General features: G+C 36.3%; 1 protein-coding gene and 1 long non-coding RNA gene across 2 annotated transcripts in view; one reads left to right on the top strand and one right to left on the bottom strand.

The window, feature by feature from the left end:
- Positions 1–1,346: 1,346 nt before the first annotated feature.
- On the top strand, positions 1,347–2,957 carry LOC115935622 (uncharacterized). The gene is made up of 2 exons (XR_008667891.2): positions 1,347–1,512; positions 2,711–2,957. It is a non-coding gene; the product is annotated as an uncharacterized lncRNA (long non-coding RNA).
- Positions 2,958–6,516: 3,559 nt separating this feature from the next.
- The window catches only part of DCAF13 (DDB1 and CUL4 associated factor 13), a 27,187-nt gene continuing 5,782 nt past the window's right edge, over positions 6,517–27,921 (bottom strand). Inside the window, 9 exon segments of the mRNA XM_004047417.4 lie at positions 6,517–6,697; positions 7,883–8,046; positions 9,223–9,358; positions 13,712–13,876; positions 16,761–16,843; positions 18,853–18,930; positions 21,476–21,631; positions 22,589–22,678; positions 27,659–27,766. Coding sequence (XP_004047465.4) covers positions 6,610–6,697; positions 7,883–8,046; positions 9,223–9,358; positions 13,712–13,876; positions 16,761–16,843; positions 18,853–18,930; positions 21,476–21,631; positions 22,589–22,678; positions 27,659–27,766 — 1,068 coding nt within the window. The 3' untranslated portion in view covers positions 6,517–6,609.

The following is a 27,921-nucleotide window of genomic DNA, read 5'->3' as shown; positions in this document are numbered from 1 at the left end:
ATAAATGATGCAAAGCAAGGCTTCCTGAATGTGTTAGCTGGAGAGCAACACTTCTATATAAAGCTTCTATTTCATCCCTGCTAAAGTGAAGATAAAATTCCCTTTGAGATAATTATGAAGTCTGCAAAATTTGTGTTCTTCTCAGATGCAATGCATGCTAAGACCTCAGCTCTTGCTTGGCCAATTAAGGGTTGCATTTACTGGGAATGCCTGCAGTACTCTCAGCAGTGTGGTTTTGCAAGTTTGGGCAGAATTCAGGGGTTCATTGGTGGTTGGCCAGAGCACAGAGGGAGGGTTTCTGTGTGGTAGTTCAATTTAGGAACCAGGAAAGACATATACCAAAGTGTCCATTATGCTAGCAATAAGCCAGGCATGGCTGGCAGCCATGAGGAAGCAGATCTGGTAGGAGCTAGTCAGGGTTCCATGACACTACTCAACACAGGAGCTCAGGGTGGAGCCACTTGGAGAAAAGATGGCAATTGGGGTCTACACCCAGACCCGGGAGACACTGAGGGTCTAGGGAGCTTAACTGGATTCCAAGCCCTCATTATACTTCTTATTTCATTCAGTAGCACCAGAGGCAAGACTGAGCCTACGAGCTGTTTTTTGGGGTGTATGTCAGAAGGCCTAGGATTATGGATCTAGGAAAACAGGCAGTGGAAATAAAGTTAAGATTTGCCCCTCTTCCAGTGCCCTTTATTGACTCGGGGCCACCTGTGCTACTTTCTTCTTAGTTTCTTCACCTCCCTCCCCATGTGAAAATACTGATTTGGTATTGCTATTTATTTTGATGATTAACTGATATGTACTGAGCATTTTATAGGCTTGCCTACCCACAGCTCATTTTGAAGACCCCCTACTTCTAGCCCAAGCTAAGACAGCTGTCAAAGGTAGACATCTGAAAGCCACTAACCAGGACCTCTGATGGAACACTGCTACAAAAGACCCTGCCCCTAAATACACGTTTCTAGCTAAGTTTTCTTCTCTTAGGAACTGAAACTGAAAGAGATGTAAGTGGATAATTGATGGGGCAATGGAACTGCAAAGTCATGTCAAGTCAGTCTGGGGCAGCCATTTTGGGACATGAAGAGCTGAAGCTATGGAAGAGTAGAAATTGTGAGCAAGGACAAGATAATTAGTAGAAAATGTACAGAATAGAGGCACAAAAAGTCTCATTTTTGTGGCTATCTACTGTCCAGCCCCAGAGTCCTGGATGTCTGGCCCAGCTGTATTGGGGTTCCTGTACTTGGGTTTCTGTGTGAGATTCCTGCTCACAAACTGCTTGAAATGCCTTGAGGAAAATATCATTCCCTGTAACAAAATGATCCCCAGTCTACAAGAAAACTATTTACTCAACTAACCATTGTATTTTTAATCTTTGTGTTCAGTTGCAGCAAAGATGTTTTATTCACTGAAGGCAGAAGACGGAATCATAAAATCATCCAGGCCTATTTTTAAAGCTGGCCCTACAGATAAAACTGATTTTCTCCTTGGGTGGATGAATTATGGCGGGTAAAGAGCAGAAGATATGTGTGTTGGGGGGGGGGGAGGATGAATTATGGCGGTTAAAGAGCAGATGTGTGTGTGTGTGTGTGTGTGTGTGTGTGTGTGTGTGTGTGTGTGTGTGTGTGTATTACAATGTATATATTTTGCTGCTGGCTTGCCCTCTGTTCCTTTAAGTATGCACAGGCATGTGTGTGCACCTGCTGTTAAGCCTACTTCTGTCGCTGCTGGCTAATCTTGCCATGGGCCCATCCATCCACAGGATTTGCAACACACTCAGCTCTGGCTCCATGCCTCCATTTCTCACACCCACCTTCATTTTTACCTAATACTTTCCCTTTTTTTCCTCTGCCCTAAGACCCCCTAGATCTATATTTTGTGCTTTCTGATCCATTAATCTTAAGTACCCTAATGAAGCTTCTATCCCATAAGTCGCTTATCTCTCTGGAGAATATTAGCCCAAATCTTATAGTTGACCCTTAAATGACATGGATTTGAACTGCACAGCTCTACTCATGCAGAAATTTTTTTCAAACAGATAAAAAACACAGTATTCATGGGATGCAAAACATGCATATACAAAGGCCCAACTTTCTCATACCCAGGGGTTCCACAGAACTGGCTTTGGGGACTTGAAAATGTATGGATTTTGGTATTTGCAGGACAGGGTTGTAGGGTCCTGGAACCCATCCCCCATGTATACAAGGGACAAATGTGTATTATTTGACCTAAGATAATGACCTTCTGATACAGATTGCTGGAATTTTCTTTCATTAACAGTGCCATATCTGAATGATGGATCACAGATTTTGAAAACAGCCCTACTGTATTTCTACTCACTCATGCAATATCCCAGAACCAAACGGTGTTTGATAAATGCCATTTACCTCTGAAGGGCTTCTTTCCCCAGCAGGAAGTCAGGCTTTCCTCTTGGGCACTACTATAGTATCCTGCTAAGACATCATAATGTGCTTCAATTACTTGTTTTCATGTTTATTTCCTTTGAGACTGAGCTCTTTTAGAATCTTTTATAGATTCAGTGCACAGTACTGAGGCTAAATATGGATTATAATAGGACCTTCCTTTTGTGGTTCTTAGAATTAAATTAAGTGCATGTAAAGCATCTGCAGTGTTGTAGATGTCCAATAAACATCAGCTGCTATTGTTAATAGTATTAATTTAATAAAACTTGTGCCCTTACACCCAGGTTTCTGTCTTGGCTATCCCTGTGGATGGTATGTCATGCAGAGACAGGGAACACAGGAGATGAAATTTACGGGCTGGAGCAAAATAATGAGCTCGTTTCTGGATACTGGCTTCAGTGCTTGTGAAGACATCTGGCCACAAAGCTGGTATTGCCTTTGACTTAAAAAAACATACACAACCTAGCTGGGACACAATACATGTTGACTAAATGAAAAAATGCTCATTCAATAAATCATTAATTCATCCAGGTTCTTGGCCCTGACTTAATCTATTTAAATAATTTTAAGGGAAGGGAATCAAAGCAAACAATGTTTACTTTAAAATGTATGCACCATTAGCACTACTAGGAGTGTCACAATACCCCAAAACTGGAAAACACTGATCCATGTTTCAAAATCCTCGAATTAAGTACTGATTTGGTATTTTCTAATATGGGACTTTAAGGCTCTGTATGAATTACCGATGTTCACTGGGTAGCAATCAATTTTGAATTTATTGCTCAAACATTCAAGCTGACCACGAATGTTCCCTAAGAACAAGATGTCTTGATTTCCTGATTAACTCTTCTTTCCCATGATAACCCTTAAGTCTTTCCCCCTCCTTTTCTCTAAAAATATGATGATGAATGGGGAATATAAAAGAACAGATTGCATAGCAACCTGCTTTCTCTGGGTCCATCAAAGAGAAGGGTCAAAACAGGGACCAGGTGGCAAGACTTAATAACAAGGCATTTGATATAACTTTTCTTACCTGAAGGGCTACTGTAAATCCTTTGTATTTACTTATGTTTCTTTATCTCCATAAGTAACCCTTTCCTGTTGCCACCATCCTTATTTTCTTCCTCAGGATTCTACCCTAACAACCTCAGTCCTTAAAACATACCTGTGCATTTTATTCTGTAAGATTTTTACCCATAAAGTTGCATTTCAAAATGATCAAAACCATGCTCCCATTTCTAGATGAGTAAAAGACTTGATTATAGAAAACAGCTCAGGTCTTTAACCAGTCAGGTTCTATTGTGTGAAAGTCACTGAGACATCACTATGGAAACCACAGCTTGTAGCAGGAGGTAGTGCCAGTGACTCAGCAGGTGGAACAACTTCAAGGCAGTACTACCAAATGCCCTGACAAGATGCCAGGCAAACATCTTACTACAGTCCATTCATTTTTTAGGTGGTATATAAACTGGGCTAAGGTACACTCAGATTTTAGATGAGCCAAAACATGAGCAGGAAAAGCAGAAAAAGAGAAGATCAGAGTGAAGTGGTGAAAGGGAAAGGTAAAAAAAAGTAAGGTAAACTTCTATTTTACCAACTTTGTAAATCACTTGAAAACTGGCCCAAGTAACTGGAATTGATTACTCAAGAGAAGGCTTTAAGAGAAGGATGCTCCTTTCTGTTAGGCTTCTTCTCAGTGCCTGTAAAGGTTGACATATTGCTACATGATGAAACGGCTTTCCTACCTGGAATTATTTCCCCTTGATTAATTATAAGCTGCTCAAAATTTGCAGTGGAAGACAAAGAGGATGAGTATCTGTTGTGGTCCTTCAGGGAAAAGGGCTACTGATCACATGACCAACCTCTACCTTCTAAGAGATGTACATGGAACCATGGAGGAGTTGCTCCCAAAACCTGCAAGAGACAGATCTATGTGGTGCAAAAAGGTGGATGGTGGCAGATCTAGAAATGTGCTGCTTAGAATTTCTTCAAAAGAACTCACTACAGGAAGCCCAGTTGACTGGCAGTCCTAGATGCCACCCCTCTGGATTCACCACTACATTAGCTGCAAGGCCCCAGGGCTGCTCCCTGCCTTGGACAGCACAGTGATGATATGAGTGCAAGCACAACACAAACTCCTCTGGCTGGCAACTTTGGCCTAAGGACTCCCCATCAGCCTGGCCCAACCTTCTGTAGGACTGCACCAACAGTCTGAGATTCCTCCTACCCAATCCTCCTTCCTTCCATCTCTTACCACAGGTGTTACGTTTATGGAAGTCTGAAGGCTCTTCCTGCCTACTCCTACTCCCTCCGCTTTGTCCTACACAAGTGAGTTCCTCCAATAAATCTCTTGCATGTCTAATACCATCTAGTCATCTGTTTCTTGAAGGACTCAAACTGACAGAGGAGCTCACATTTATGGATCAGTATTTGCATATTCTTTGAAACCACACCCAAACTAACAGCAATATAGGTGCACAAGTGAACTTGGTTCACCCTAAAAATCAAGTAATTTAAGTCCTACAATAGATCATCAGGCTGGGCATGGTGGCTTACACCTCTAATCTCAGCACTTTGGGAGGCCGAAGTGGGTGGATCACCTGAGGCCAGGAGTTTGAGACCAGCCTGGCCAACATGGTAAAACCCCGTCTCTACTAAAAACACAAAAATTAGCTGGGCATGGTGGCGGGTGCCTGTAATCCCAGCTACTCGGGAGGCTGAAGCAGGAGAATTGCTTGAACCTGGGAGGCAGAGGCTGTAGTGAGTCAAGATTGTGCCACTGCACTCCAGCCTGGGTGACAAGAGCAAAACTCAGTTTCAAAACAAAACAAAACAAAAAACAAATCATCAGAATTAAAAACTATGGTTAATCCCTTACCAGCCTTAAGAAAAATATATTTCCGATATCCAAGAAAGCATAAAAAAAGAAAAAAAAATGCAGCTTAAGAAATAAAATGTTACCAAAAGAGTTGAAATCTCCTGTGTACTGCACCCTGACTGCATCCTCCTCCCACTCTTCAGATTTTGATCTTTATCATTCCCATGCACACTGCACATTTTTCCTATAAATGATGTGTACAGTCGGCCCTCCATATATGTGGGTTCCTCACCCATAGACTCAACCAACTGTGGCTCAAAAGCATTTGGAAAAAAGAAATTGCATCTGTACTGAACATGTACAGACTCTTTTTTTCTCATCATTATTCCCTAAACAATACAGTATAACAACTATTTATTTAGCATTTACATTGTATTAGGTATTATAAGTAATCTAGAGATGATTTTAAGTATTTAGGAGGATATGCAGAGGTTATATCCATATACTATGCCATTTAATATCAAGGACTTGGGCATCCTTGGATTTTGGCATCAATGGTACATCTTGAAATCAATCTCCCACAGATACAGAGTGATGACTGTATTCTTAACACATTCTTTTCTTTGGATTTTAAAATCTCTTCTTTACTTAACATCTCCTAAAATTTGGATTTATACATATTTATAATAAAGTTTATTAAGTTGATGATTAAAAAAAGAAAAACCTATGTTACACAGAGCTATTTAGGATTTAGTGAGATTGAAAATTATTTACCAAAAATAGGCCAAAGTTTCAATGCTGAAAGGAACTTTTAATATCTTAACTTGACCCAAATTATATTATTATTTATAAAAGTTATATAAATGCAGGCTGATTGTTTTAAAAAAGTCAAAAAGCCAAATATAAGTAAAGCACTAGAAATAAATTCAGTTGTAAAAAATTGACATCATTATTCTAAATGTTATGTGGAATCACAGGAAGAAACATCATTGCAATCATTATTCAAAGTAATATTAAAGATAACATAAGAGATGTTTGGTCTTAAATGTCAATTTGAATGTATAGTGTCTACAATAATAGATCAAAGAGAAAGTAAGTATATCTGTAACAAAAACAAGAAAAAATGAGTTGCAAATACTGTATTCTACAATGAAAGAAGAATGCAGATTAAGGATAAAACAGTTAGTCTTACCAACTAGGCCACCTTTAAGGATCATTTTTCAGGGTAGCTAAAAGGAGTAACAATAAAGCTCTACACATATAACTAAAATGTTTGCAATTAATCTAGTCCCAGCACTTTTATTTGTAGAGTTCTCAAATCAAAAGTAACAAATAATTATACATCAGGATTGTTAGGAATACCAATTATTTTACAACTGCCACTACGTGTTTCTTCTTCTCTGACACAATTGGCACAGATCCAGGCTTGCTGTGTTTAATACGATTCACTTCCCTAGAAATAAAATATACAAAATATAAGCAAGTTATGGGAACTCATCTTAAAGAAAACTTTCTCAGAAAAATCAAAGCATTTTCTTTCACTAGAAAAACACCTATTCAAAAAAATATTTTCACGATGACAATAGGCAAAAGGAAGCTAGTACCAAGAAATCAACTTTACTTATTTAATTGCTTCTTATCATATTTACCTAATAGGGTCCTTTACTAAGTTTAAAAACCTGCCACAGTTAATAAAATTTCTAAAAGTGATTCTACTGCAACATCTACCCAAAGACAGAAAAAAAGAGCCATTTGTATATTCTAATTGAAAAATAAAGAGCTCTTAGAATTTCATGCATGACTTCAAGTATTTCAAAGAGAAGAATATTTCACAGGAAATGGTGGTGGTGGTAGTAGCTCTGCTCTATATCCAAAATGATAGATATTATGTTATAATAAAGTATATCAGAACACTTTTTACTTAAGAGAAGAGCTCTACTATAGACTAATCTTTAACTTGGAAAATACACAAAATCTCTTAATTCCAGCTACATCAGAAATTATTTTTTAAAACATTTTTTACAATAATTTTTTAATATGAGCAAGTGTTTTCTTATTTTGGTAACTCATTTTCATTGTTTGTCCTTTAAACATATTCTCAAAAACAGGTAATGGAAGTTCTCCCATTCTCAGATAGTCATTGCTTCCCTTTATTGGGAAAAGGAAAAAGAAATGGCCTTCTGGGCGAGGCATGGTGGCTCACACCTGTAATCCCAGCACTTTGGGAGGCCGAGGCAGGCGATCACGAGGTCAGGAGATTGAGACCATCTTGGCTAACATGGTGAAACCCTGTCTCCACTAAAAATACAAAAAATTAGCCAGGCATGGTGGTGGGCGCCTGTAGTCCTAGCTACTCAGGAGGCTGAGACAGGAGTATGGCATGAACCCGGGAGGCGGAGCTTGCAGTGAACCAAGATTGTGCCACTGCACTCCAGAGCGAGACCCCGTCTCAAAAAAAAAAAAAAAAGAAAAAAGAAAAGGCCTTCTGTAGAAGTCTTCAAACACATCACTAACGTACTATTAAATAATAGCACATAAACTACTCCCTTGAATGGCAGTTAAGTTTGTTTGTTTGTTTTTGGTGAGATGAGAGCAGAAGTCAGAAAAGGGTAATAGAGTCAAATGCCTCAAAACATACTTTCGTCGACGAGCTTCTTTCATGATGCGCTGTTCCTGAATCTGGCTATAGATAGATTTTGGTAGATGTCGATGACGAGCTATACGTTTTATATGAGGATAATGCTGAAATTTCTCCTTCAATTTCTGGTTATAATCCTTGGCTGCTTTTTCTCGTGATGTAAGCTGAAAATACACATTTTGGTATCTTAATGAATAGTGTGTTGTTTTGCTTCAGTATAAAAAAGCTAGAAAGCACCCTTTTCCCTCTAACCTAATCTTTTATGATATGCAACCAAAATTGCCAATGTAATTCTGCACTTTACAAGGTTATATTAGTAACACTAGCTCTGCAAGCACTGAATTTCCTTTTAGGCAACACACTCGCCATGTAGATAGATGCCACCCAGTAGAAAGCAGCAGTGCTGAAGGAGTAGGGCCACGTGGATCACTGAGTTGGACCTTCCCTAGGCATCAATAACATAGAAAAGCACCTAAATCACTCACTCAAATTTTGGGGGTGGGTAGAGAGGTGAGTTAAACATAGTGAAACAGCAAAGAAAAAATAAGTATCCAATTCCATAAGAACTACCCTTTGTTTAACGAATGTTAAGGATGATACGATTTAGAGGAACATTTAATGATGGACCTAGGCACAATGCAATACTTATCAATCATTAAACCTAAAACAGAATTGCCTTTGATTTTCCTATCAGGACTAAGTAGAAAATAATTCGCACTTACCCTTTCCTTCTTAAACTTAATATTTATTTCTAATATAAACACTCTGTTTCTTATAGAAAATATGGGACATTTAGAAAAACATCAAGAACAAAACAAAATCAACCATAATCCCCTATCCTGGAGGTAACCAGCCAATGATAACACCTGCTATTTTTTCATGGAATCTTTTTTAAAGTCTGAAGCTTTCTGTATTTATTAAATGTTCCACTGTGTCTTTGATATTACAAGATCTCCCAGGGACTTGCAGCCTTTGAGTTGCTGGATGACTATTTCTCTAACAAGAGATACGAGCTCTAAGTTCTGAGCCTCTAGTTCCTGCATCTTCTGTCCCTACCTCAAGGAAAACACAAAAAACCAGTAAGACTCAATATTATCAAACATCTGAATTAACAAAGGCATTTTGAAGGTCTTAAATGTCAATTTGAATGTACAGTGTCTACAATAATAGATCAGAATGAAGCAAATAATTATCAATACAACCTTGTCCATTTATTGCTTTTTTTATCACAGCTATGTCAATTTAATCAAAATACCCAAAAGTAAATTTTCACAATGTAATAATATCTAATAAAATTAGAAATCAGCTTTATGACAATGAAAGAAAATGAATTCTCTTACCACACCCAATTTTTCAGAAGCATTAGCTTTCCACAGGCGAATGTTCATTTCATCAGATCCACACATAATATACTTGCTGTCAGAAGTCCATTTTACACAGATAACATGTTGCATTCTCTTTGTATGATATACCTCCCTATAGAAAAGGAATTAAGTTAAAACCCTTTGGATTTTGGTACAGATTTTCTTTGAGTAACCACTGCCTATTAAGTATCAGGATACCATTTCTGAGTCCTATAGGAGCATAAAATAAAAACTCAAATTCTTGTCAATGTATTTTTATTGAACCCAACTAATAAGGTTCTGTGTTAAGTGCTGGGGTAGTAAAAAAATTTCTGCTCTCAGAGAACTTACTATCTAGTAAGAGAAATAAATATGAACAAACTAAGCAAAACCAGATGTACAGAAAAGTTCACAGAATAACTAAAAGCATAAAATGCAAATAAAATATGATGTTCAACCAAGGTAACTTTGTAACAAAAAGAAAGGACTTGATCTTAAAAGGCCTCTTCCCCATATCAAATCAATTCAGGTCAACACACTTTTTTTCCCCTTCATTTTACTGAAAAAGAAAGAAATGCAATGGTCTTCAAAGAGTACCTCCTCATATGCTGAATCTAATGCCAGAATTTTGTTTTGGTTAAATTGTTTAAAAAGCTTAATTAATTAGACCAGCCTGCCCAACATGGTGAAACCTTGTCTCTACTAAAATTACAAAAGTTAGTTGGGCGTGGTGGCACACACCTGTAATCCCAGCTACTAGGGAGGCTGAGGCAGGAGAATCACTTGAACCTGGGAGGCAGAGATTGTAGTGAGCCAAGACTGTGCCACTGTACTCCAGCGTGGGTGACAGAGTGAGACTCTGCCTCAAAAAAACAGCTTAATTAAAGTGAGTTGATGATTTACATGTGTGAAAAGGAAGGGAAGACTACAGAAGTGTCTGATAAGTTGAGGTAAGAATAATTTAATAGAGCCAGGCGTGGTGGCTCACACCTGTAATCCCAGCACTTTGGGAGGCTGCAGTAGGTGGATCGCGAGGTCAGGAGATCGAGACCATCCTGGCTAACATGGTGAAACCCCATCTCTACTAAAAATGCAAAAAATTAGCCAGGCATGGTGGCAGGTGCCTGTAGTCCCAGCTACTCGGAAAGCTGAGGCAGGAGAATGGCGTGAACCCAGGAGGCGGAGCTTGCAGTGAGCCGAGATCGCGCTACTGCACTCCAGCCTGGGCAACAGAGCAAGACTACATCTCAAAAAAAGAAAAAAAAGAATCATTTAATAAATGGAGATGTCAAATATCATACCTATTTGGAAAGGCTGTGAAATATGCTAGATGAATTCACAGGTGATACTATATTAGTAAGTGTTAAGAAAGGCATTAAAAAGCAAGTAAAATACAAGGTCAGAAAAAGTAAGATGAAACTTCTGGAGAAATAAATTTTCTGTATCTGGATTAAATTATTCAAAATGCAGAGTATATAAAGAGGAAGGAAACAGGCTCAATAAACTATGCACAGTAAAAGAAAACTCAAACAGAATGACAATCAAATATTCGTATCTATAAAAAATATCTCTAAAGCAGGCAAGGTGCGGTGGCTCATGCCTATAATCCCAGTACTTTGGTGAGAGGATTACTTGAGCCCAGGAGTTTGAGACCAGCCTGAGTAACACAGGGAGACCCCATAGCTACTAAAGATAAATTTTAAAAATTAGCTAGGTGTGGTGCTGCTCAGGAGTCTGAGGTAGGAGGATCACTAGAGCCCAGAAGACAGGGGCTGTAGTGAGCCGTGTGGCATCACTGCACTCTAGCCTGGCTGACAGAGCCAGACTCTGTCTCAAAAAAAAAAAAAAAAAAAAAAAAATCTCTCGACTATACTCACAAAACTGGTCTTTTACACTGTTTCTGATAGGTATGTTTTAAGCACTTTGATAAACCATAAGAAATTCATTTTTAAAAGAGAGGGGATTAAACAGAACGTCCTATTAAAATGAAAACTAGATGAGATAGACTGCTTTTTCTTCTCCCCCTCAGTGCTCTGCTTTTGAAGACTCATTTCTTATAATCTCCACATACCTAAGAAGCCCTTTTTTCCAAAGCAGTATAATGCATTTGAAGTAGGGAAATTCAATCAGGCTTCCGTAACCATTAAACATAATCTGTTCATGCAGTAGACCAGTCAGATCCAACGGTTAGTCACTTAAGTAACTGAGAATCCTCCCCAATGGTAAACTATGCTGAGTTCTTAACTTCTAGATATGTTTATATCTGCATATATGCTAAGTTTATTAAGCTCACCAAAAGTTCTACTATTAGGAGATAAATACATTTTTAAAGGCTTAAATTCTTTATATACACAGTCACACTAATTTTTCCATGTGAACACTATTAATTTACTTGTTTGCTCAGTAAATACTGAATGAACTTCCAACAGAAGCCTACTTTCAAATACTGATTTAACTGTAGGTTTAAAAAATTTACTCAAAATTTATTTTAAAAATACTATGCTTTAGCCATTTTAAGGTCTTTTAAAGGAAAATATTTTTTAAATACAGATTATTCACCCAAGCATGAGTTATTTGATGTTTATAATGATAGGAAACAAACCACAGAAACAAATTAGAACTAGCTTTCAAGCAGATGAAGGCAAAGGTCAGAGGGAACACCATTTATATCTAAACACAACAGGACGTTAACACATATTAAGACTGTGATTACAAAACCTCCAAATGACATCAGGAGACAATTTCTTGGAAATGAAATATAAGAACCCTTTTATACAATTTTGGAATAATGTGAGTTTTCTAGCTAGACCTACATTTAGCTGTCCACACTAGCTTTGGAATAATTCAGCCTGAACTCAGCTGCTGGCCCCTTGGGATCATAGGTAACTACACAGTCCTGTTTTTTTCTTTGTTCTCGTTTCATTCTTTTGTCTACTTATGTACCATGTTGGAAAAATACTATCCTACTACCTTTGGAAGTTGTGGTGCCAAGAAATGATGGAGGACCATATTCTCTTGATTCTCAACATTTTCCAGAGGTGAGAGAAATATGGAAGCTATTAGTCTTGCCTTGGGCCTAAATGAATAATGCCAAAAAAACACTCATGACAATTTGGAGAATATCAAGGCAGCGACAAAGGAAGCAATAGTCACATAGGAACACACAGCAGAAGCTCTACAACAGAAATGATGAAATGAAGATCAAAGTCATCAGAACACTCCTGTCAGTATGCTTCTAACCGAAGCACCTTCATAATCAGATAAACAGTGATGATGATAATTATCTGCTGACAATGACGATACATGGTTTAGAAATCCATATGGCTTCCTCAAATTACAGTGGAAAAAGACTTAAATATCACAAGTAAAAGAGCAAAGAGTTAGATAAGCAGATTGGCTATGACCATAATCATCCAATTATCATAATTTTTTGAGAAAAATTATTTCCATTTATTTGGATTTATTTTATGGATGCTTCCAGGAACACATCTAAAGCATTACTAAGGAACAATGGGAATGTGTATAACAGCTCTTTGTAAACCATAATTCACTATACAGGGGGCTGTATCTATACAGGACTTAGTTTTTAAAGTCAGTCTGTAAAGTGAAAACTCGAGAACAAAATTCCCCTTGCAAACTCCTTAAAATGCCATCACTTTCTGTAAACTACCTCTTTACAAAAATATGATATAATAGATGTATAAATAGATACTGTATTTAATAACATATAATATGTAGTAAAGGGCCAAACTATACAAAACACAATAAAAATCTTAAATATTAGAATCACACTCTATGTGCTTACAGAATGAGACACACACGAGACTATGGGACAGCTGAGTATTCAAATCTCCCACCTCTCAATCTCTCATCAACCAAGCCATATACCTACTAAAGTAAAATAGAGGGAGAACGGTCTTGACAATTTAAACTTACTTTTTTCTTTTTTAATTTTTGGTTTGGCATACAGAGTTGGATTTGACTAAGTAAAAAATAACAAATGTAAGGTATTATTACTAATTTTTCTTAAACTGTATTGGAGCAAAAAACTTTATTAAACTTCAGGTACCCTCTCAGAAAAGATAAATAATAATCATGACAAAGAAAAATGAAACAAAAATAGTCATATGACATTTTGGTCAATGATAGACTGCATATACGACAGTGGTCCATTAAGATAATACTGGATTTTTACTGTACTTTTCCTGTGTTTATATATGTTTACATAAACAAATACCACTGTGTTACAATTGCCCACAGTATTCAGCACAGTAACATGCTGAACAGATTTGTAGTCTAGAAGAAACAGGCTATACCATATGACCACACAGCCTAGGTGTGCAACACGTTATACCATCTAGTTTTGTTTAAGTGCACTCTGATGATGTTCACACAATGATGAAATCGCCCAATGACTCATTTCTCAGAATGTATCCCCATTGTTAAGTGACATATGAATATAAATGGCTTACTGGTAGGCACATACCTGCTTCGACTTTTGTCTACAGGAAAGATTCGAATAGATTTATCGAAACTAGCAGACACAAACTCCTTCCCAGTGGGAGAGTAATCCACATCAAGCACTGCAGATACATGATCCATATGGACCATTACAGGAGTGTCCAGTGCACGCATATCAAAAGTATATAAGCTGTAAAAGAATTTTTAAATATTTGACACATATTTCTAGAAAGATGCCATATGCAGTACTAAAAGATACCAGTGAAAACAAGACCCATTTGCAAAACAATGGACATCTAAACAAAAAGCTCAATGCTGTACACAAGCAGGTGAGGGATAAGGAAAAATTTCAACAGTTTTTATGATTCCTTAAGACTCCACTTATATATACACCAACACATTTTCCACCCTATAAATCTCATTGTAGAAAATGTGGAAATTTCAAAAAAAGTACAGAGTACAAAAATTACCTTGAATTCTACTACCTAGAGGCCAGTTATTTAGTACAGCATAATTTTTTAAAAAACCTTTTTCACCATACTATTTAAATACATACTTTTAATAAAATTGAAATGTTATGTAAAGCTTTATATTCTGATATTTCATGTAGCATATTAATGAGCATTACCATGTTATTAAACAATCTTTGAAAATATTTTAATGGCTGTATATATTTCAAATAATTTATTTCCCTATATTTTAATAGTTTCCAACATTTTATTATATATAATGCTTATTAAATTCCCAACGTTTGGATTTTTAACATTTAATCTTTAACTGAATGGGATAGGTTCAATTAAATCTGGACAGATTCCTACAAGTAGCATTGTTAAGCTTAAAGGCATGAGCATTTTTAGGCTTGATTTGAGTTGCCAAATCACTCCCAACAAAGTTGCACTAATTTATACTCCTACTGGTGATATGTAAGAGTGAACACGGCCTTTCAAAGGGTGTATCAAAATGAGAAACTATACTTTATGCACAATTGGTAAAAACAATGACTTCATGAGTTTCAAGATTCAAAAATTCTTAATCTAATGGCTAAAAGAATAGTGCTTCAAATGAACCAACATGAACAATGGACAAGAGTAATACAGCATTATTGTGACCAAGTTCCTAATATAAAAATACTTGAAGATGCTAAGATTAGTGAGTGGAAGTCTGAGAAGAGGATATCTACATAGTTTCAAAGTATCTCCCCAAAGATATATAATAATTACAAAAGGAAAAAAAAGTAACTCTTTAGTGGAGAAACCTGGCAGACACCACCCTAACCAAATGATCAAGGTTAACATTACTAGTAGTAAGACATTGACAACTGCTTTACAGTTCCTGCCTAAGAACAATGGTTTTCAGCTAGGTTTGTTTGGTTCCAGCAAACTGCTTTTCAGTAAGATGCTTTATTTCTACATGGGAAAAATGATAAGAATTCCAATTCTAAGCATATCAATTTGTTTACATGGAAAACCTTTAAATAAACAAAGTTCCACATTATAGGATTCATTAGGGATCATCTATTCTAACCCTCACCTTACAGATGCTGAAACTATGATACAGAGTTAGTTTAAATGACTTGCCCAAGTTTATACAGTAATTACTGGTCGGCCTAGACTTGAACTTAGGTTTCTGATTCAGAATGACTAGAATATCTAAAGGGCAATAAAAGAAAAAAATACTTACAAATATAGAAAAGGGATACAAAAGCAAGATCATTTTCTAAGAGCAATTATGATACTCCAACAGTCACTTATTATAAGGGATATTCTCTTTGTTTCAGGTGGCATATGCAATTCTTTTCAAGGCAAGGAATGAGAAATTCCAAGGACACTCTGAAAAATGGTACCTTGCTAAAATAGCTTATTAGAACATTCTTTAGAAATCTTAATGAGGTTGGTCACAATAATGCTGTATTACTCTTGTCTTTTATTGCCTTTAACTGGAACAATGCCACTTAATTTCAAAACATCAATAAAGGTTAAAAAAAAAAAAGCTTCAATTACTGTGGTTTGGTATTGCTAGTTAATGAGAGTCTAATTGAACTTCTTTTATTTTTTTAAGACACCAGGGTCTTGTTCTGTTGGCCAGGCTGGAGTGCAGTGGCCCAATTACAACTCACTGTAACCTCAAACCCCTGGACTAAACCTCTTTTTAGCAGAAAGTCATAAAAGATGCTTTTAGTTGGTACCACTAAAACATCATATAATAAATCCTTTTATGAGCTAACACTACTACTTTTTTGCTTCCAAATCTACATAGTGGAACATAAAACAATACAAAGATCTAAAGTTCAATCCACCAACAAACTTCTGCCTTCTTAAAAAAAAACATGTATTAAGAATCTATCAAAGGCATAGCGCTATAATAAATGCTTTGGGGAAAAAAAAGATAAGATACTCTTTCCTCCCTGGGAGACTAATCTCCCTGCTTTAATATCTTAAAAAGGGGATAACATGCATGTCCCACCTACCTCATATGGATACTGAAAAGATAACTATAATTTTTCTTCCATCTAACTGAACAGTGATAGCTGATAACATGACCACATGAGCATCAGCTACCTGATACTCACCGCAATACAAACATTGCAGGCAGATATTTTCATTTCCATTAAAACATGTATGGTTCGGTCATTATTTATAAGACCTACATCAAACATCAGCCAACTTCTTCTGTAAAGGGCCAAACGTTAAACATTTTCAGACAAGTGGGCCATAAGGTCTCCGCTGCAACTATTCAACCCAGGCATTATAGCACAAAAGCAGCCATATCCAATATCTAAATAAGTAAGTGGGTGTGGCCATATTCCAACAAAACTTTATAAAAACAGGCAACAGAAAGGATTTGGTCCACGAGTTGTTTACTGTCCCTGGTCTACATCATTCTAAATACTGATGAAATAAATACTTTTCTAAGAAGTTCTTCTCCAATTTGGAAAACTTTTTAAAGCTAAACAGATGACAGTTTTCAAACTTTATAGGTATACCTACCTAGTGGTATATATTTTATTAGTACGACTTATACAATTAAGCCATTCCTGATAGAAATACACAAGTTTTTAAAAGAAGGAAACTTACTTATAATCTTCATTTGCTGCTGTAAAAATGAAAGCTTCCATAGGGTTCCAACAGATTGTATTTGTTCTCATACCTAAGATAACCTGAGAAAGGAAGCATATAGTATCCCATTACCATGAAATTAATTACCTCTAAAATGGATGAATTTCCCACTTCCTTTCCTTTTCTTTTCCCCACTGATTTAAGCAAATATTTCATAAACACCTATTATGTGTAAAGTACTCAGCTCAGTGCAATGGGAAGAGAAATCAATCAGTAATTGCTTCTTAAATACACAGGCAGAATAGTAAATATAAAAATAGAAATGCTTAACTCCCAGTCTCCTAATCTCAAACAACTCACAGTTTAGTCAGAAAAATGTGACACATAATAAAAGTTAAAATATAAACAATAAAGTAACAAATGACTAAGTATCAAATTAGGGGCAAAATTAATGGTGAGCTTAGGGTTAACATAAAGAACTGTTTCTAAAGACAAGTATGATTTGAACTGACCTGTGAAGGATCAGTAATTCAGTGTTTCTCAATGGGAACACTGTCGGCATTTTCAGCAGGATTATCTTTTGTTGTGTATGACTATCCACTGTAGGATGTTTTGCCACTCAGGGACCTCCCACTAAATGTCCCTCTTGCATTCCCAGAACTGTACCTGGTAGGGGACTACAATCCCTGATTGAGAACTACTACATTTATGAGAGAAAGGATAAAAGAAACATTGATAGACTAGTAGACGGAGCAAAGAAGCAATAGAAAGTAGCAGTGTCTAACAATCCCTACATCTATCAAAGTGACCTGCATGTGACAAACTCCAATTCAATGTTACCTCACTGACTAAAAGAAATAAATGAGTTGCAAATTAGAACCAGATTTCAGAGCACCTTGAAAGCCAGGCTACATTTTCTTCAACCTAAAATTAATGGAGCTCCATTAAAAACTGAGAATGTGCAAAGCAGGAGGCAATAATAATGAAAAATAAACTAAATTAAAAAAAAAACAGAATGAGTGTTAGGTAGGTGGGAGGGGGCAGAAATGACTATTCATTAAACTAGTACCTCATGTAAGCATTCTGCTAAATGCTTAAAGTATCATGTTTTATTCTCAGCGAAGTGCTGCGAGATAGTTATTAATACCACCACCTTACAGGAGAAACACATTTTAGGTTAACTTGCTTAAAAGTCTAAGACCAAAGTTCATATAGGATCTTCCCATTAAATCACATGAATGAGTGAAATCATATAAGTGGTACTTTGGAAAGATTATCATATTTATCTATTTCAAACTTCAATGAATGTACTCTCCTAATATCTAGTTGTTACATTATAAAAATGATTTAGGAATAACAAAAGCAAGTATTAAAAGCATTTCTTTTGTATGTGGACTACGACAACAGACTTGTGGCATCTCAATGATGTCCAGCCCTTTCTGTCACTCAAAATTCTAGTACCTGAAATAAACTTTATACCCTTTTACTTACAATGGCACTCCTTTCCTTACTTACAGACAGTATCTGTCCCCCTCTTGACAGTTAGCTTAAGGTTGTATTATTAGCTCTGATATGCAAGTCCTGAAATTACTACTTTAGAATTGTTAGGAAATCTGTCACTTTGAACAGGATAGTGGTTGCCTAAATGTCAAACTAGTATTGATCAGCATGTAACTGAACAAATAAAGCTGGTTACGTGAATGAGTTCTAAAACCTTCTGGAATAAAATACTGTACATGTCATATGATAATCATGGGGCTTGAATTTATTGAATATTATTTGAATATTATTACACTGTTAAGTAACAGGATGCAATACCTTTAAGAACTTTCAATTCAGTAAGTATTAATTAGAGGCCTAAAATGTACTGGCATCATGGAAGACACAAGGATGGTGACTAGGATACAATACCTAGCAGAAATTTAAGAGTCTCTAAAAAGCAATGGGGAGCTGAAAGAACATGACTATCATCATGTAGAGTTCTAAGAACACCTGTATAAAAGATTTTTTTAATTCTGAGAAAATATTTGCTCCATATTGTTAGTCACTCTATTTACAGAGAAATATATAATGCCAACTGTATAAAGCAAAAGTCAAAACTGAAACTCACCTTTTTCAAAGGAGTAGCTTGCCTCATATCGTACAGTACTATATTCCTGTCAGATGCACAACTTCCCAAGAGAAATGTCTAAAAACAAGTATAACAATCACCAGTTAAAAGCCAGACCTGGCAGCAAACCACATCCATTCAGTAAACAAATGATTTAATTGCCCTTAATATTTATGTTAAAAAACAAAGTCCATTTTAAGAGGGTACAATAAATCATCCATAATCTCAGCAACTTAAACCAAGTATTTTCATTGTAAAATCCTCATGCTTGTATTTTATTTATTTATTTATTTAGAGACAGAGTCTTGCTCTGTCACCCAGGCTGGAGTGCAGTGGTGCAATCTTGGCTCACTGCAACCTCTACCTCCCAGGTTCAAGCAATTCTCATGCCTCAGCCTGTGGAGGAGCTGGGATTACAGGGGTGCGCCACCACATCGGGCTAATATTTTGTATTTTTAGAAGAGACAGGGTTTCACCATGTTGCCCAGGCTGGTATCAAACTCATCATAAAGCTAATGTTATGATCATGATTTCCTCTCAGTTCTTTCTGAAAGCCTGCTATCTTAATGGCTGCTTTTCTGAGACTTCCCTAGTGAGGTCCCTCAACCTTTCTTGGCTTCTCATTATGTCGCCTCAGGGTCTGACCAGGTTCCATTTCTAAAAAGAAAGACTTTGATCTGAACAAAGCAAAACAATCTACCTAGACCAAATGCCACCTTTCACACTGTAAAACGTGCCAATGATCAGCATAAACTTTTGGCTTTACCAGAATTCTAGGCTTCAATATTTTAAGAGAAAATTAATTATTAATGATTAGAGGAGACAAATACAAATACACTCCATTTGTTCACAGCAACATGCCCTTTCCATTAAGTTTAAAATAGGATAAAAGACACGCACACCATTTACTTTTACCACTAAGTTCATAAGGTTAATAGTAATTTAAAAAAAAAACAGCTGAACAAATACAGCTGTTATACAGGCAAGTTTGAAAAACATGGTCACTAGGTCATCCCTAATAATTACGATTTTAGAATTGGTGATCAGCTCTTCTGACACAGATGTTCACCAAAGCAGAGAAGCAAAAGATTTTTTTGTTCCTCTAAATAGTAAGAACCAGTGTCTGTTTAGGTTTTTTTGTTTGTGTTTTTTTTTCAGTACGTAATACCATCACCATCTTGAATTTGGATAGCACTTTAAAAAAATGTTCACATATGTTATCAACTTTTACACTTGGTCCTGCTCTGCAAGGGTAGCTGCCTTTCCATGCCATTTCTCTCTTCTACAACCAAGGGAAACATAAGGAAGGAAGATGGAGGACGGAGTGAGAAAGATATAATAGAGACAGATACCCCAGACCAGGAATCAGAAAACTTTTTCTGTAAAGGGCCAGAGAGTAAGTATTTTAGGTTTTGTGGGCCATATGGTCTCTGTGGCAATTTCTTAACTCTGCCATCATAGCACGAAAGCAGCTACAGACAATATGTATGCAAGAGAACATGGCTGTCTTCTAGCAGAGCTCTATTTACAAAAACAGGCAGTGGGCCACATGTGGCTCACAGACTAGTTTGCCAACCTATTCTAGACCTGTAGCGTCTCTAGAAAGTGTGTGTGTGAGCATGTGGTAGTTGCAGGAAGAGTGTCCTCTGACTTCTCAGTAATTCCTCAAGGCCAAGCTCACATCGCACTGCAGCATCTCATTTTCCAGTACATCATACAAACTATTTTTATACCTTACTATTTTGACTCAACCTTACTTCCTATCTTTTATCAGGTTGGGTCTTTAAGAGCATAACACTTGCATATTAGGATTTTTCTCTCATACTACCTAAAATGGTAGCCTCTCAATAACTGCTAAAATTGGCTTATATATACTATGATTGCCTTTTCTTTCAACAGGAAAAACGTATCCCTACTGAGTCTTCTGGACAATCAGTTCATCTATTGTTATGTATTAAGAAAAAGTTCAGAGAAAGATCTGGAGTCCAAGGGCTAGCTTAGCCTTCAGGACAGCCTCCATTCCTAAATTCAGACCTAAACAGACAACATGTAGTGGCCAATCTCCAACTCTTCCCTTACGCCTGGAAGAACTGGGAATCACAATTCAGACTTCTGAGCAAAGAAAAATATAACTATAACTAATTACCATGCAGTTCAACAATAATCACAAATGTTTTTATGAAGCATTGGTACCTTACCAATTAAAAATAGACAAAATGATGTCCAATGCTCCTTCTTCTGACCTCCAAGGCAGGTAGAAAAATTAACATTTTCCTAAATGTACAATGACATAATCTATGGAACATGAGGTTGAAGGCATGAGTAAAACTAAAGTTAAAACAAGACTATATTTACTTGGATTTTACCCCAATGGGCAAATGCACACACCACTCCTCTAACAATGCTTAACTCTAGTATCTGGGACTAAACCGCTGGGAAACATGTTGGGATTTGAGCAAAGGTATCAAAACTCATTTACAATTGGGAAAATTGACAAAATGCCAAAACACCATTAAAATTCAGAAGTTTCTATCATACATTCAAAAGTTTTCTAAACAGAACTGAAATTATTAAGCCATAATAAGGAAACAAAAATCAAAACATACTTAAAAAAAAACATTACCTCAATTGGGTTAAATTTAACACTACTTATACTGTCAAATCCCCAGGTCATTGAACATATAGGATTAGTTCTTTGTTCATCCCAAATGTCTACTTGCTGTCCACATGTGGCAAAAACAGCTTCTTTCCAGTGATGATCAATCCCAGTATACACTGTCTTTAAAAGCAAAAAGGTTAAGAGGATTTTTTTCATTACTAATTCATATCTGCAGACTAATATTTTAAATATATTTATCTATACTATCTTTTTTTTGAGAAAAGCCCTGTTCACAAAGAAACTTCTTTGAAGTCCTTACTTAAAGGGGGAAACAATACCATAATGAGACAAGACATTTTAAGAATGAAACCAATTTTGTTTTAGAAATTACTAACGTGTTTCCAACTACAAATTATCTCTACCTCATACTCATACCCCATTCCCCTATCCCTTTAAGAACATTTAGAACTTCTTGAAACCTAAAGCAGAACCTAAATATTATATACTAACCATAATATTGAAATGACAAAGTGATTTTTAAAAGGTATATTTAATTTAAAGATTAAATCTAATTTTGGAATTGTTTGCTTAATATAAAAATGTAAACATTATAAAACATGGATAGACCAAATGTTCTAAATTATTCTTATGCTAAAACTAAACCACCCATCACCTGATTTGCAGAATAATTTGGTAGAAACATTAATAAGTTTTATACATGATGCATAATACTATTAAATTTCTTCATTTCTTAAAGGAGTCTTTCAACTAAGAAATTCTGAGTTTTGTGTAAGATCTATGATGACATCAACTAGACAAGCTGAAGCATTTTCTGAACTTCTATCTCTTTCTCCATGGTCTTCCCATGGGAAATGTTTCATTGTATCCTCTGGCTAAAAACAGAAATCAAACTCTACTACAATGAATACCAAAAAAAAAAAAAAAAACTGTTAACATTCTTTAGCATCAAAGGACTTTAGCTGCATTAAATATTGCGTAAATGGGTCAACAATTACAGCCTAAAGTCTTTCGTTTCTTATTTGCATCTTCTTCCCCATCTTAGGAAATTATAACTATAAAACAATTTTAAATAAAAGAATGTTAATAGGCAAGCTATTAGTCAATTTACTTTTGTACCTTTCCTAATATTGTATGTAACGGCTCTTCCTCGTCTCCATAGCCTGGCCCATCCATTTTCCACTGCTTCACAGTTTTGTCATCACCAACCTAGAAATATTTGTTTTATTATGATGATGGTAAGGAACAACTGTTATAAATTAAAACTTGCCAACACATATCAAATTATAAGTATCTTGTTTAAAACAGGTAACATACCATATCATTCCAGTATTACACTTATTGATCCATTTATATCCCACCTTGTTTTAGTAAAGATTTGTGACAAATATATAAAGTACATAAAACTAAAAATATAATGAGTACAGCAAAAGAAAAACAAGAACGGGGCAAAGTTAGGTCATGCATATTGTGATAAACATGGCATTTCAACTTGGAGAAAAAATGGATTATAAAAAATGGTATTATAATATCTGGTTAGTCATTTAAAAAAATTAAGCCAATTTGATGGCTTATGTGAAAATAAAATTTCAGGTAATTTTAAATGTGAAAAATAAAATGAGAAACATGAAAATACTGGAGAGGAGGCATTGTTATAATATTGAAATAGATAAAGTCCTTTTCTGCATGAACTGCAGAAACTACTAAGTCAGTGGTTTTCAAACTGTGAACTTTGGGCCTCTGGAGCACCCTGAGAACTTTTCAGGGTCCACACGGTCAAAACTATTTTCATAATGTTAGTAAAGACATAGTTTGTCTTTTCACTGTGCTGACAGCTGCACAAATAGTAAAAAAGCAACAGTGAGCAGAACTGTTGGCACGTTAGCCCAAATCAAGGCAAAGCAACAAACTATGGTAATTTAGACATGGGTATTTGGCAGACATGTTTAAGCTATCAGATGAAACAGACTACAAAACAACATATAATGTAGTTTGAGGTTGAAAACAAAATCATAAATGTGGTACTGTATAACCGCATATATACAAAACTGCTAGTTTTAACTTAAAATCTTACATTTATATATTAGATGCAATCTATATCCACTTTTTGATAAAATCATTAACAAAGATATCTTTATCTAAGGGAAGAGTACGAATGTAGCTCTTTTCTTACAGCAAATTCAAAAAGGAAAACACTTCTTGCAAAACAGTTTACAGTGCCCATGAGATGAAAATAGATAAGTGATCAGGAAAGGTTTTGGTACTAAGATTACACAGCGATGTCTTTTGTTGAGGATGTCGATGAACAGAATCCTTAACAACATCCTTGTTATAGACAAAAAGTATTTAATAGGGCTACATCTTATTAACAACTCTGAATCTGAGCCACTGGCACTATACTAAAACTCAATTCTAGAAACCTGATTCTACTGGGAGACTGTAAGATGTAATCTAGGTACCAGGTCTTGACTGATCTGGCTTGACCCAAAGAGACATTTTAGCACTTACAGAATACAGGATAAACTGTGTCCCTGAGCACCCCGTTCCTGAAGACACTATCCCTCCATCAAGTTTCTGATAGTGTCTGCAAGCTCAAGACTGAATTTGCTTGTAAATGACCAAGCTGTTCTGCCGTCTACTGAGTACAAACCTCAGCTGACCACCAATTCTGGGAAGGGTTTTCTCATTTTATAGAAATGAGTAGCCAAACAAGAATATGTGCCTGGCTAGAACATCTCATCTCCAGGCTGGTTATGTTGAAGAAGGAACTGTTGGTATTACAAACTGGGATATCTTAGTGAAGTTTTAGGTAATAAAAGTTTATGTTTTGCAATACTGTGTACTAAAATTTTTTAAAACATTCTTAAAGTTGTACCAGCAAGTAGTCTTCACATGTGTCTTATCTCTGACAAAGCACACATTACTCAAAAATATCTTTTTGGTTGGGCACGGCGGCTCGCGCCTGTAATCCCAGCACTTTCAGAGGCTGAGGCGGGTGGATCACTAGGTCAGGAGATCGAGACCATCATGGCTAACACGGTGAAATCCTGCCTCTACTAAAAATAAAAATAAATAAAAAAATTAGCTGGGAGTGGTGGTGGGCACCTGTAGTCCCAGCTACTGGGGAGACTGAGGCAAGAGAATGGCATGAACCCGGGAGGCAGAGCTTGCAGTGAGCAGAGATCATGCCACTGCACTCCAACCTGGGCGACAGAGGGAGACTTCATCTCAAAAAAAAAAAAAAAATCTTTTTGAAAAACCGAGAAACAATAAGGTGGGCATGGTGACTCATGCCTGTAATCCCAACACTTTTTGGGAGGCTGAGACAGGCTTGAGCCCAGGAGTTCAACATCGGCCTGGGCAACGTAGCAAGACTCTGTCTCTTTAAAAAAATAAAGTGGGGGGAAATAAGTGGTGAATATGAAACATTTTCAGTCTTTATTCATTTCTTAAAATGTTTTTTATTTAATTTACAAATAAAAGTTATATATATTTATGATGTACAACATTGTGTTTTGATATACGTAGACACTGTGGAATGGATAAACCAAGCTAATTAACATATCTGTTACCTCACATACTTATTATTTTGTGGTGAGAACATTTAATTCACTTTCATAGCAATTGTCAAGAGAGCATGTTGTTATTAACTATAATCACCATGTTGTACAACATCCATCCCATCTATTTGAAATTTTGTCTCTTTTGACCAACATCTCCCCAATCTCCCTCCCTCAAAGCCCCTAGTAATGACCATTTTACTCCATTTCTATGAGTTTGGCTTTTTTAGATTCCACACAACTGAGATCATGTGGTATTTGTCTTATTTAACTTAGCATCATGTCCTCCAGGTTCATTCATGTATGCTGCAAGTGACAGGATTTCCTTCTTTCTGAAGGCTGAATAGTATTCCTGTGTGCGTGTGTGTGTGTACTTTTTTTTTTAAATTCATTCATCCATTGCTGGACACTTTAGGTTGATTCTATATCCTGGGTATTGTGAATAATGCTGCAAATGAGCCTTTATTCATTTTAAGCATTAAAAAAAAATACACTAAGTCCTCTGGCTGAGCTATTAATCAATATATCCAAAAGAATAACCAAGTGTAAGAAGCCTTAGTTGCCATCCATTCCCACTTGCCAATCAATTCCTTGCACAACACTGGGCTTGCAGGGTCAGGCAGCTTATCTGCACCCCTCTAGTGAAAAGTAACTGAATGCTTTGCAAGGTAGCCTATTCTGCTTTTTGACAGCAAATAAGTTTTTTTTTTTTACACCAAAACCGAATCTTTTAACACTAACACCTATTTCCAGTGCCTCTCTATGAAGCAACAAATTAGTCTGTTTTCTTTTTCACATGACAATCTTTCAAATTGTAGCTATCAGGTTTCCCAGAAGTCATCTTTTCCCTTTATTATTCTCTTGCAATCTAGCTTCTGCACCCAGCCAACCTGGATTGCAACCTACATTTTATAACTCAGCTCAACCTGTTTTTTAAAAAGTCACCAGTAAATAAAGAATAAGGAAGATCTATTTGACTGATTAGTGCATGTGTATACAAAAACTGTTGTATAGGTAGGTCAAAACACTTGAAAAGACATACACCAAACTAATAGTGTTAGAAGTGAAAGACTAGAATTACGCAATCTTTAATTTTCTATTTTTTACATCTCTACATTTCTAAAATGTTTTCCTCAGTCTTCATTTTTCATTATTCTTTGTAGTAGTTCACAAAACTGACTATTCCTTCCTCCTAGGACACTATGATCATTCACAGATTCTTCGAGCTCTGGCTACTCCCAGAGTTTTCCCGCTTCCCAGAGGTGGGCATTCCCCAAGGCTACTTCCTTGACATCTTTGTATTTCTATATTTTCCTCTTCATTTCCTCCCAATGACGCCATACTATGGCTTCAATGATTAGTTCTATATTGATGATGTCAAGTTCAGCTCTGACCTCCCTCCTGAGCTCCAGACCTGCATCTGTAAAGGTATGACAGACATCTTCACTCGAACAGCCCATTAGCAGTCCAGTTTGTCACATCATATCCTTCCCATTGCCACCCTTCAAAACTTGCTGGTACTCCTCAGCAACAGGAACCAACCTCTTCCCACGCACCTCTCAGTTGTCAAATCTGTCAGTCCTCCAAAGTGTCAACCACTGATTTCTAGTTTTCAGTCTCCATAATAAGGTAGCCTCTTATTATTGCCTGCCAAACTATTAAAATGGCCTTCAAACTGATCACTAACTGCTGTCAAATTACTTAACTCAAAGCACAGCTCAGATTTTGTCGTTCCCCTTGTTAAAAAAAGACTTTCAATGAACTTGAATTGGTATTTGTACACCAATGGTCACGGCAACACTATTCACAATAGCCAAAAGGTCGAAACAAATCAAATGCTCATTGATGAATGAACGGATAAACAAAATGTGACACATACAATGGAATGTTATCTAGCCATAAAAAGAAAGGAAATTCTGACATGTACTACAACATGGATAAACCTTAAAGACAGTTATGTTAAGTAAAATAAGCCAGACACAAAAGGCTTATTCCACATACACAAAATGGTATAATTCTTTAAAATATGCTTCTATTTATATGAGGTACCCAGAATAGTCAAAATCACAGAGGCAAAAAGTAAAATAGTGGTTACCAGGGGTTGGGGACTGAGGGGAAAGAGGAGTTATTGTTTAATGACTATAGTTTCAGCTAGGGATGATGAAAAAGTTCTGAAGACGGATGGTGGTGATGGTTGCACAGTGATGTGAATGTACTGGATGCCACCAAACTGTATATTTAAAAACAGAGAGTAAATTTTACGTTCCGGATATCTTGCCACACACAGGCACAAAACTTCAATGATTCCTTATTATCTGACTAACGAAAGTACAAATTACTCATCTTAGCATCAAAAATCCTCCAGAGTAAGCCAAACTCTTTCTAGACTTACCTCTCACTAATTCCACTTTTGTGGTAAATTGAATATTAGTTTAATCATGTTAAGTTATGGGGAAGGCTGAATTATATAAAGAAAACTAGTAATTTTCAAGGTTTAATAAGCTATTTTGCATTGTGAAACTCCAAAAGGGCCTAGGAACAAATAAATGAACTTGAAAAAAAATGTATTCAATTAGATTATTCTTACCTATGTTGATCAAATTTAATGACTTAATGGTATTATACTTACAGTGAAAAAAGAAGTCCCACAAAAGCGAGTACATATTCCTCGTACAAAGCCTTCATGTGCTTGTATTGTACGGATACAATTCCGCTGAGTTAGATTCCAAATTCTAACCTATGATAAGGCATACCAGGAAATTTCAGTAAACTATAAATGTAAAATGTTCAGGATAAATTCAACACTGACAAGGCTACGAATCACTCTACTGGGCAGCTAAAACCAAAATCCTTTGGATTAAAACAATGCAATGCATATGGATAAGTATACCG

This window comes from Gorilla gorilla, chromosome 7 (assembly GCF_029281585.2).
Source record: "Gorilla gorilla gorilla isolate KB3781 chromosome 7, NHGRI_mGorGor1-v2.1_pri, whole genome shotgun sequence".
Lineage (NCBI taxonomy): Eukaryota > Metazoa > Chordata > Mammalia > Primates > Hominidae > Gorilla > Gorilla gorilla.
Note: the sequence above shows the minus strand (reverse complement) of the source record. Positions and strands in the feature narration are given on the sequence as shown.